The sequence below is a fragment of the Pagrus pagrus genome (genome assembly GCF_965226575.1).
Source record: "Pagrus pagrus genome assembly, chromosome: 3".
Lineage (NCBI taxonomy): Eukaryota > Metazoa > Chordata > Actinopteri > Spariformes > Sparidae > Pagrus > Pagrus pagrus.
The window spans coordinates 6,512,733-6,524,186 of NC_140187.1; the positions used below are offsets into that span (position 1 = coordinate 6,512,733).

General features: G+C 39.9%; 2 protein-coding genes across 3 annotated transcripts in view; one reads left to right on the forward strand and one right to left on the reverse strand.

The window, feature by feature from the left end:
- Nucleotides 1-844: 844 nt before the first annotated feature.
- On the reverse strand, nucleotides 845-6,441 carry cUnh6orf89 (chromosome Un C6orf89 homolog). Of its 2 annotated transcripts, none has more exons than XM_084348771.1 (8): nucleotides 6,292-6,441; nucleotides 4,371-4,649; nucleotides 4,054-4,219; nucleotides 3,773-3,921; nucleotides 3,517-3,668; nucleotides 3,289-3,424; nucleotides 2,940-3,063; nucleotides 845-2,841 (listed from the first exon to the last, which is right to left on the reverse strand). In XM_084348771.1, exons 2-8 carry the CDS (start codon nucleotides 4,557-4,559, stop codon nucleotides 2,759-2,761), a joined length of 999 nt encoding a protein of 332 aa, XP_084204897.1. In that variant the 5' UTR covers nucleotides 4,560-4,649; nucleotides 6,292-6,441; the 3' UTR covers nucleotides 845-2,758. The 2 variants fall into 2 exon arrangements, with proteins under 2 accessions (XP_084204897.1, XP_084204898.1); XM_084348772.1 differs by having other exon boundaries at nucleotides 4,371-4,637; nucleotides 6,292-6,436.
- The window catches only part of nfs1 (NFS1 cysteine desulfurase), a gene marked incomplete at its 5' end in the record, with an annotated part of 10,339 nt that continues 5,286 nt past the window's right edge, over nucleotides 6,402-11,454 (forward strand). The window contains 2 exons of the mRNA XM_084348828.1: nucleotides 6,402-6,516; nucleotides 9,737-9,957. Of these exons, the coding sequence (XP_084204954.1) occupies nucleotides 6,402-6,516; nucleotides 9,737-9,957 (336 nt within the window). The remainder of the gene's footprint in view (nucleotides 6,517-9,736; nucleotides 9,958-11,454) is intronic.

An 11,454-nucleotide genomic window follows, 5' to 3' on the forward strand; every position in this document is an offset into this window, starting at 1 on the left:
CTCTTCAGTACCTGCTGTCTGTTCACTGAGAACATATCTACAAATAAACATTGTTAGATCCAAACCTGCTGAACTTCTTACCCCCAGTTGTTTCTGTACATTGTTTCCATTATTCATGTTGGGACTAATAAAGATTAATTTCTTGTTTGTTTAAAAATTCATATTCATGATATATTAATAATTCAGTTTGATTCAAAGCTGCACTCAATATTTTTTCATATAAACGATGGTTTAACAGTAAAGTTCAGAATTCTCTGAAGCTTTTAATATTTAGTGGCTCAAGATTTTACCAGAAGTTTGATGTAAAGGAGAGTAAAAGGTAAATATTGAGCTTTGGTTCTTCAGGATTGTCATCCACTGTTCTCTGATCAGCTGCTTCCAGCAGGTCACTGCTGCTGATGGTTCTGACCTGAAACAACTTAAATTAACACACATTCTGATCTGTATGTGACATGAATGTTTAATAATGAGAAAATGTCGCCTTCCCAAAGCGTTCAACCTCCCCTGATGTCAAGTCATATTCATCTTGAGAGGTAATCATGACTGTAGAAATACTGGAGGTCAAATTATTTAATTAAGGCCTGATAATTAGAAAAATGTGTTTACTTTTTTATGGACCTGCAAGCGTCTTGTAGCAGGATGTTGTATCAGACTTTGTTGATTTATCAACAGGAGCAAATAAGAGTTTTTCTCTCTGGTGCTCCGAACACTCCTGAGGTCGTTTTTAAAGCCATCTGATCAGTAAAACAACCAGTTCAACACTTTTTGACAGATTAGCCTCATTGTCCAGCACTCTGCTTCATAGCACTAAAAAATTAAAACCAATACAAATCCCACACAGGTGGACGCATTTAACGTGACAAGCTTTAATTGTCTCATAAAACTATGACATTTCTATGCAAAGCGTTCAATCGCTCCCAACTGGTGATGATTTTTGGGAGGCAGAGCATCTGTTCGACACTCAGATTCGACAGGCATCAACTTTGGCAAACTGATTTAACATCTTAACGACCCATTGAAACCCTGATTACACACAAAATATCTCCTCCACTGTGACGTTCACCTGTGTACTGATCAAAGCATAATAACAACATTACAACACATCATTATTAAAATGAATGGCTTGAACATATATATACATACAATCATAATAAATAACAACACTGAAGTTAGAGAAGCAGCTTTGTCTGTTTAAATGAGTAAAATCACAATTAAAAAAAAAAGTAAATCTGAAGCTGATCCTGATGAACGACATGAAGGATGTGTGTTAGGTCAGAGAAGTAAGAGGGTGTTAAAGGGCCAGTTCACCCAAATTACAAGAATACATTTCCCTCCCAAGATTAGTTAAAATCACAATGTACGTCAGAAAAATTGCAATTAAGTCTCGATGAGAACTGTTAACAGTCTAGATCAGGGCTGCAACTAACAGTTATTTGCAAATATAACTTATCTGGCAATTATTTTCATGATAAATCATTTAGTCTTTGAAATGCCAAAAGAAATTTTAAAAGATTCTCAGCAAAACTTCCAAGAGCCCAAAGTGACGTCTCTAAATTACGTCTTTTGTCCAAACGGTCCAAATCGTAGACCCTTCATTTACAGTCACAAACGAAACAGAGCAGCAAATCCTCACATTAAAGAAGCTGGTGCCAGCAGATGTTGTTGGCTGAGGGGATTAAGCGATTATAAAAATATTATCGCACTTAATTTTCTTTATAGATTCCACCACAGACAAACCGTTATTTGTGTTAATTGGGTGAACTGGCCCTTTAACATCAAGAAAAAAGCAGATGAGGAGCAGAAGGTGAAGCTGCAGGCGTGTCTGGCACCTTCAGGAGGTAGTGAACATCCACAGCAAGAACCGACAACAAAATTATTAAAACCCCTAAAAAGCTCCCAGGATGCAGTGCAGAAAGAATCGGTTACAAGTTGAATAAATGCAAGAAGACAATGCACCACGTAACCATAACATCAAGAGCTGCAGGTGCCCTGATAATCAGACTGAATGTCCACTTTGTTCAGTCTGACATCGTGTTCATGTAGCTTTGTTCTGTGTGGGGGTTTTGTTCTAACCAATCCGCAGCAACCGATCCGTCCCGTCAACATCGTCTCCATCAGACACAGAAGCTGCAGTTCGTTGGAGCAGTTTACCTAAAGTTGATTGAAGAAATGTGGCGATTTAAGACTTATTTCTATATGTCGACTTACATCAACCTGCACACCTGCAAACATTTCATCTACTGTAATGACCTGATTCGTTATCCCACCTGTGAAGCTCAGACTGACTGCTTACAGAGCAATACAGGCATCATTCACCATGAATCAGTGATCTGGCACCAGGATAATCAAGTGTTTCACTACCTTCTGAAAGAGAAACACACCCAACGATTCCAAGCAAGATTATTTTTAATAGCTAGAGATCTGCTTGAAGCTATGGCACGAGCACATCCAGCACATCTGAGAGCTGCAGAGAGTTTAGAGACCGATGATGCTGTTTTACAACAAGTCAAAAAGTCACTTCTCAATCCTCTGACCTCGATTCCTGAAGTCATATGTGCAGTGGTTTTCCAGTTCTCTGAGGACACCGGGAGGAGTATCAGACCAGCGCGGCATCAGAATAAAGATCAGAGGGTTTAAGGCATCAGTGGACGGGACCACAGAAAGGCCAACGAGCTCTGAAAACGCCTCAGCAGGAAGTCAAACATTCGCAGCCGCTCTGCACATCACAGTCCTGAACTGCGTCCTCCTTCACTGAAGGTTAGAAGGCCGATCCATCACAGATGATGTTCTGGCCTCGGCCCGGGAACAGCTCCATCTGCCAGTACCGAGGGTCAGCGTACACTGCACGGGTCAAAGGTCAGAGAGAAAACCATCAGCTCATTTGTCTGAAGTTGTTGTGTCAAATGATAAGTGTAAAAACAAGTGTGTAGGTGTGTTACCCATGTCTCCAGGTGTCAGCCACAGGTTGAAGGAGCTGCAGTGTTTCTGACAGCGTTGAACAGGCAGAACTCGAACTGTTGGAAGACCCTCGCCCACCACCAGCCAGCCGAACACCCCGACACCCTGGAACACAGACGACAACTCAAAGTTAGAAAAGAAGATGATTGTTAATTGTGTGAACGCCACTGAGGGTCAAGACAACTGCTACAAAACACGACACCTAACAGCTGCACATGACTGCACCTATTCAGCTTTCAACCAATCTGCACTAACAGCAACACCGTTTCCCGTTTAGTCCTCTGACCTGTCAGTGTGAGGACATCTGGACACCTGGACACCTGAACTCACCTTGCTCTGGGAGTTTGTGCTGTGGGTGACGAGGCAGCGCTGCACGATGGTCCCGGCACTGTCCAGCAGGGGGCAGAGCTCAGCCTTCGGGAAGAGCCACCTCAACACCTTCTCCCTGGTCCCCGAGCTGAACCTCCTGCAACACAACACCCAATCACCGGTCATAATCAAGCCCACTCAGTCCATGCACCAAAGTTTTAGGGATGTACTTTTAACAGGAATGTGTACCAAAGCAGAGTGAAGTTTGCGGGTCCTTGTGGGAGTCCGAGGTTGTGGTTCTGCAGACCGTCGTCGTCCTCCAGCAGGATGGACATGGAGCCTGAATGTGCCAAATAGAGCTCCTCAAGCTGCTGCCGCTGCACACTGAGGGACTCTCCACCCTGCACAGACCAGCATGAACAAACAGAAACTAGTATGAACACACAGGGAATGACTAAACGGGAGGCCGATCAAATGGCTGACCCTGTCTGTGTTGACCTCTGACCTTCAGCAGGACGAGCTGTGGGCCCCGTCGCAGAGTCACAGTCCCTCTGAGGCTCTCTGGGACTTCCAGCACCGAGGAGATCTCTGCACAGCCAGAGCAGTTGACCAGGTTCTGCCTGAGAGAGCCGGCACTCCACCATTCATGGAAACCTGTGTAGCACACACACAGTAATGTTTTCATCCTTTAGACACTGCTTTCTCATTAGTGAAAAACTCTGTTGGTGTGTGTTTGTGAGAGAAATTTTAAAACTGAAAGACAGACAGAGTGACCATTCTTCAGACCTTGTAGGTTGTACTTCTTGGCAATGGGCAGTGACAGCAGGCGGACGTGGCTAAGAGGAGACGACCAGTTGTAACAGCCCAAGTTGACCAGACCCAGCTGGGGGGCACTCTGAGGGTACGTGAAGGCCAGCACTGCCACCAGCAGAAAGCCAACCGCCACCACAAACTGCAGAGACAACAGGGACAACAGGGTAAGTCAAGTGGATATCTTGAAAAAATATTGTCTCTTTAGTGTGAAAGTTTTCTTGCTGAGCTGGTCTACAAACTAAAATAAAAACAGAATTTCCACAGCTGAAGCACAAGAAATAAGGTATAACCTTAATGGTGGCCCTGAGGATAGGGAACTGTGGAGGCTCTCTCCTGGGCTCGTTGGTCTCCAGGACCTGCTTGATGAACTTCTCGATCTCCCTCTCCGACATGCCGTAGCGGTAGCCCGACTGGCGGAGGATGTCGATGCTCTCGGACAGCTTGTCGTAGATACATGGCTCACTCATCGTCGTTCCCATGACGGCAGCAGTGACGGCAGCTTGTTGGTCAAACACGTCGATCCCCAGCTGCTGTGGGCTCCAGGAGCATGGTGTCACCTATGAGGTCATCTGAAACGTTAAACTGCCACTTCAGAACTTTGAAAACCAGCAAGCTATCGTAACTTACATGATTAAAAGTTTTGTCCAGGTGAGCATCATGACATTGCAACACACAACCCACATAGCCTATAATGTTGTCGCACCTCATTTCCCTGACTATCAGTCATAGCCTGATTTGCTTCAGCCAGACGAGATTTAGCATCACATTATGCTTTTTTTGTCTTTATTTCTGTCACAGCCACATTCGGATAAAATGACACAGGCAATGTATTTATATTTTCTAAAATGTTTTAGATTCACTGACATGACAACTGTATCTGTCTGCTGATTTCTGACCAGAGGAATTTAAACTCCATATATTTTCTAGTTCCAGCTTCTCAAATGTCAGGATTTTATCATTCATCATTTCTTTGGAGAAACTTTAGGACTAATGGTTGGACAAAAGAAGCAATTTACACACATCACTTTGTCTCCTGGGACATTGTAATGAGCATTTTTCACAATGTTTTGACATTTTTTGGACTAAACAGTTAATTGTGGAAAATATTGGGCAGATTAATCAACAATGAAAATAATTGTTAGTGCAGCACGCAAACAAATATTATTCTAATTTGTAGGTCAGCCTTAAGAAACAGAAACAGACACAGACAGACACAAGCTATGTAGGAATATTTATTGGTTAACCACCTTTCTAAATCAGAAACTGCAGGTTACCAATGCAATATTAATGATGCTCAGGCTCTGTTCACTGACTGGTGAAACTGACCTTGTTAAAAGGGGCACTGTGTTGTTTTGGAGAAGATTTACAACATTAATAAGGTAACAATACAAACTGTTTTCCATAACTGAATTATCAAACTGTTCTCTGAGGAAAATAAGGTCCCCAAAACACTGTTTGAAGCTAGAAATGTGGTAGGGTCCGCCACATATAACCAAAGTAAAATAGTATGAAACTGTATTGTCCTTTAAGGTCAATTTGTTTGAACACAAAGAGAGTGTGTTTGTTAGTTAGTTTAGGCATAATAATAATAAAAAAAGTCAATGAAGATCGTTGTCTTCTGATTTAAATGTATTTCCCAAAACGGCTTGTGCACCTTTACCTAACTACAAACACAGTTTTAAACATGTAGGGCCATGTAAACAAAGTCGACCTTGGCAGTGTACACAGAGGAGACAGTATGGACTCTCTGGTGTCCACAGAAAGACAATAACAAATCTTCAGGTGCCCACAGAGAGACCAAAATAAACCTCTCATGTATCTAGCTGCATAGAGACAATAAAAAAACTCCCATATGTCCATATGGAGACATTAAGGGACTCCCAGGTATCATCTCATGCGTCTTATAAAGAGTAATTCACGAACTCAGTAAATCAAACTAGTTTTATGCTCGTCGTGCTTCGTTAAGTAACAGAAAAAAACAGTCAGGAAACACGTTTAAAATCGTCAACCACATGTAATGCCACAACAAACTCGGCGACAAAACAGTAAGATGGCCCCTTTTTAACTTTCTTAATCTCTAACGGTCAGTGCTTTAACGTTAGTGGAGGCAGAAACTCAGCAGCACACTGACACGTTAGCTTGAGCTTTGCTAGCAGCAACACCTTCAGTTTACATCGCTTAAAGAAAACTACAAAACAACTGAATTCTCACCTTAAAGTGACGTCCACCGCTGTAACGGGGGTCCCTTCTGTCTGACGCTAAGTTCCTCACTAAATCTGTTTTTTTTTAAAAATTAAAAAATGGCTCGCTAGTTAATTAGCATGGCTGCCACAAACAGCCCGGATACCGTCTTCTTCTTCGTCTTCTTCTTCTTCTTCTTCTTCTTCTGCTATTCGCGGTCTAAATTGGTGCATTACCGCCACCAACTGGTGAGAGGTAAGTATGGCCGCACGCAGTTCAGGACAATATTCAGGATTCCCACAGTTCATGTCAGGGATTTTCTCGAAATAAAAAATAATGTAAACATTTCTGTTAATTTCATGAGCCCTTGTTAAATCCTATAGCTGTACTCCAAATATTTCTTTGGTTATGGATTTTTAAATCTGGCCTGATCATTTTTGTTATCAATAGAAATTTCATTGAAATACTTTGTGCAGGGTGTTTAGGGTAATGACATTACTAGCATTATCACTTATTTCTGTTGACATGTCTGTAATGAATATTAACAGTTTCACATAAAACATTTTCAAGGGAAATTAGAACAATCCTACTTCGTCTTAATCCTACTACAACAGAAACAAGGGACATGTTTATGTTATAATAAAATCATTGGAGCCCTACTAGTGTTGCATCATGTTATTCCACTGGCTGCATGAGATACGCCTCTTGTTTTTACATTTTACGTCTGTTCATCATTTTTATTCATTTTTATTCATTTTTATATGTAAATATTAGCATGTTAGCTCAATAGCTCCCAGGTCATGTGATCAATTGACTCAAAATCATGTTGGGATCATGTAACTACACTGGCTGCATGAGATACGCCTCTTGTTTTTACATTTTACATCTTTTCGTATTTTTTATTAATTTGTATTATTTTTTATTAATTTTTATATGTAAATATTAGCACGTTAGCTCAATAGCTTCCAGGTCATGCGATCAATTGACTCAAAATCAGTGTGGGATCATGTAACTACACTGGCTGCATGAGATACACCTCTTGTTTTTACATTTTACATCTTTTCATATTTTTTAAAAAATGTTATTATTTTTTTTATGTAAATATTAGTATTTTAGCTCAATAGCTTCTCAATAGCTTTAAACACAGTATCTCTGCTTTAAATATCCCACATTTCTATTTTGAAAACAGGAAGTCCCTACACGCTGTCGCCATCTTCTCCGTGTGTTTACTGTAAAGTGTGCAATACGGTGCACTTGAAATGTTGGAGTGGCTTGCGAATGTCGAATATCCAACTTAAAACTAACTTCACTGATGTTTTGTCATGATGTATTTTCCAGCTGGCCCAAGACGATTTTTTAAAGAGTTTTATTCTTAAGAAGTCAACCCACAAAGGAAGACTCTTTCAGTTTATCACAAATATTAGCATTAAATCATCATTTTGAGGGTACATGGTTTTCACTGGACAGGAAGGGTTTGACTTTAGTAACCAGCAACGTAAATGATGTACAGTAGTGGAGTAGAAAGTGCAGTATTTGCACAGTGGAGCAGACAAAATTGAAGTTGCATGAAATCCTAATATGTCTACGTCAGCACTTGAGTAAATATACTTACACTTCACCACTGGGTAAGAGCCTTATACTGTGTTTTGTGTGTGTTTGTTTTCAGAATGAGGGAGAGAGACAACGCGAAAAAGGGACAGGAAGAGAGGGACAAAAGGTAAAACAAATAATACATGTGTATTCTGTTAAAACGTATGTGTCTGTATAATTGACCTGTTGTTTTGTGTGTTGTCTTCTCATTTCAGAGGGCCCCATGCCTGCCTTTGCCTTGGGCCCCAAATTTCTTAAATCCGCCACTGCTTAAAAAGTGGGATTTTCAGTTCCTACGGAATATTTATTAAGACCTGTGGGACTCCCTTATGCAGGACCAAATAAACAAAAGGATTAATAAATAAAGACATCTATTCATATAATAGTTCATGCAGAATGTTTACAGTAATCAAATTAATATGAATAAATATTCTTTTTTTTACCCACACAAAGAATATGTTATTTTCAAAAAAATCTCCCCTAGTTTTAAATTTTGGATCCAAACTGTACTTCTCTGTATTCTATCATATCTATATTTCTTTTTATCAATCATTTAATGAATTTGGTCACGTTTAAGTGAGTGCCACAGATTTTGCTAAATAGTTTTGAAACTGAAACATAATTTTTTAAGATATTCTGACTGTATATTTTTTTCGATGGATTATTTTGATTTCCTTCCTTTGTTTTATGTGAAAGTGTTAATATTCATTGCAGACATATTGACAAAAATAAGTGATAATTAAATGATTTGTTGTAGGTAATGCGATTGCTGTAAATATTCTGCATAAAGTATTTACATGAACACATGTTGCAAATTATTGTGACAATTATGTATTATAGTGAGTTTGCATGGAAGGACTCATAGTGGACAATAATTGGATAAGAATGGAACCAGACAGCAACGTGCCCGTCTGTCTCTTCCTGTGTCTCCACCTCTCCCCCTGACCAAACCAAGATAAACAGCCTACTCCTACATTTCCTCTCTGTCTGGTTGTGGGCTAAAGGATGGACACAATACACATTTTTTTTGTTTAGAAATTTGCTCAGAACATATCTGATAAACATTTCAATAGAAAAGCAGTGTCCTCCAAGACTAACTCACTGTATCTCTGGGTCATTTCAAGATATGTGTACATGCATATTTCAATCTTAGAAATGTATCTTCAGGGGAGCTTAAAAAAGCAGTTTTTGAGGGTTTTCTTTTAAACACGTGGAGAATGGGACGTTTAACCAGATAAGTCCATTGACAAACCATTTTTCCAGTTAAAAGATATGTTTATATAGTGTTATGGTGCTCAACTTTCAACCTTGTGGCATGCTGAACTCACGTTTCATAAACTTCTAGCTGTAACCAATCAGAGGAGAGAGAAATGCCATGTCCCCGCCCCACACTGGACCAAAACAACGCATATTGGCCAATGAGAGCGCAGTTTGTTGACCGGAAGTCCCGCCCCCTGCTTCCGTTCTTGTGCAACGCTGAAACAGCAGCGACACTGAGCTGCGTCAAGCTGCAGAGAGTCACAGGATGTACTTCCGGAAAACCTAAATGAAGTAAAACATTTTTAAAATAGTAATGTCATTTTGAGAACAAAACTTACATGTCGTTTGGATGTTAATCCAAAAACACATTATTTAACAATTAGAATTAAAAATGATTTATTTTTTTTGCTTTTAAGTCTGACAATTTCACGCGCGACGTTAAGATATTTTATTTTGAAAGTGGCCATCGGAAGTGTTCGTTGTTAGCGTGTGTACCTTGACGCTGACCCGTTCTGATGTATGTAGCTGACAAGCGGCAACGCTTCTCAAACCAAACCAAACTTCACCCGCGACGCTCACATTTACAATTTAATCTTAAATCGTGACTCTTCTTCTTCTTCTTCAGAAACCAGCAGGTTGAACCCTTTCAAACCGGTTTACGCTGGTGTGGAGGTTGCAGTCAGCGTGTTGTTGTTATCGGAGGTCAGTGGGTCTCCAGGTGAAACCAGCACGCCGTCCAGATGCTTTCCCCGACCAGGACCGTCTCCTCCCGGCTGTTCAGGCCGGGTTCGTGGATCCCTCTCCGGCTGGGCTGTGACCAGAGAGCCGCCAGCACCCTGCATAAAGGTACCAGCAGTCCGGAGCTAGTCAGCCGGGTTATGTGGCGCAGAGCAGCTAGCATGAGGCTAATCCCAAAGTGACGCAGTTTAGTGTGGAGACGGGAAACTTCTCAGCAGCTGAGTGATGAAACGTTACACAATGAAGCGTGTGAACCTTTTATAACATTATAAAAGGACATTTATACTATGAAATAATTAAAAAAACTATAAGTATACAGAAACCAGTTGATTGCAGAGAATAGTCAACAGTTTTATATGATTTATTGTGTATTTTATCAGGTCTGAAGTGTAAAAATTCAGTGTTCCCAGCACTGTTTAACTATATATTTTATTTTCATTCATTACCTGGATATAATGAAACATTGCTTAGAATTTAAATTGAATTTTAATAGAATTTTAAAAAAAAAGTGTTTGTGTTTTCTCAAACTATCTGAGATATTCTTTGGGTTTTGAACTGAAGTGGGCTCAACAAGACATTTTTAAAAACGTTTGTTCGTGCAAATTTATATTTCTGTGAAGTGTAGTGCCTCTCCTGCTCACTATTCCTGAAGAACAACATGAATGGACCCTTGATAAATCAGCAAATTATTGTTAATGGTCTGTGTATATACTAAAAGTGAACATATGCTGATAAATCCCAATTATTGAAATTTGAGCTCTAGTCTAAAAGCCCAAAAAGGTTAATTTTTTTTACCAAAATGACCACATTGAAGAAGCTGGTAATGTTTTTATTCAGAGTTTTTATGGCTGAAATGCAGTGTAAACGTCTTGGTCAAGGAAAAATGTATTGCCGTTTGCTTCACATACAGCAGATCTATTCAACTGGCAGCTGAGGGCCTAATGTGGCCCTTTCACGACCTCATTCTGGCCCTCGATCATTCTCTGTTAGTCATTCATTAATCATGTTTGTTGCTGATTTCATTAAAATGTTTTAACCTGGTCTTTCTGCGCAGATAGGATTTATCATTCAAACTGACAACCTACTAAAAGGTGCATTGTCTGTTACTGTACTTTTGTATGTGCAAAGTTTCCTTTTCAATTGTTAAAACTAATAAACAAAGGTGAGAAAAAGTCCATTGTGTAACACACTTAAATTTCGTGCTGTACACGTCAGACAGAGAGGATGTAAAAGTCCGGCCCCTTGGCAATTTTTTCAAATCTGGCCCTTCTTAAAAAGAAAAGTAGTCGAATAGGCCTGGTGGCAAATAATAAAAGAAAGGAAGCAGGTAAATAATAACCATAACATACAGTAATATTGAATATTGTAACACAGTAAATTGATGGGAAGATTACTGAACTGATCAGCCTAACATATAAGGATGAGCGTTGTTTTTGACTCAACAAAATAGATAAAATATGTACAAAAAGATCACAATACCTAAAGCATACACTTATGTTTTGTTACCACCATGACACTTCATGAAACCCCCAATTTTCAGGACTTTGCAGTTTCTACACATGGCTCTACAGACATTGTTGATGAATGACTCAGCAGATTCTGGCC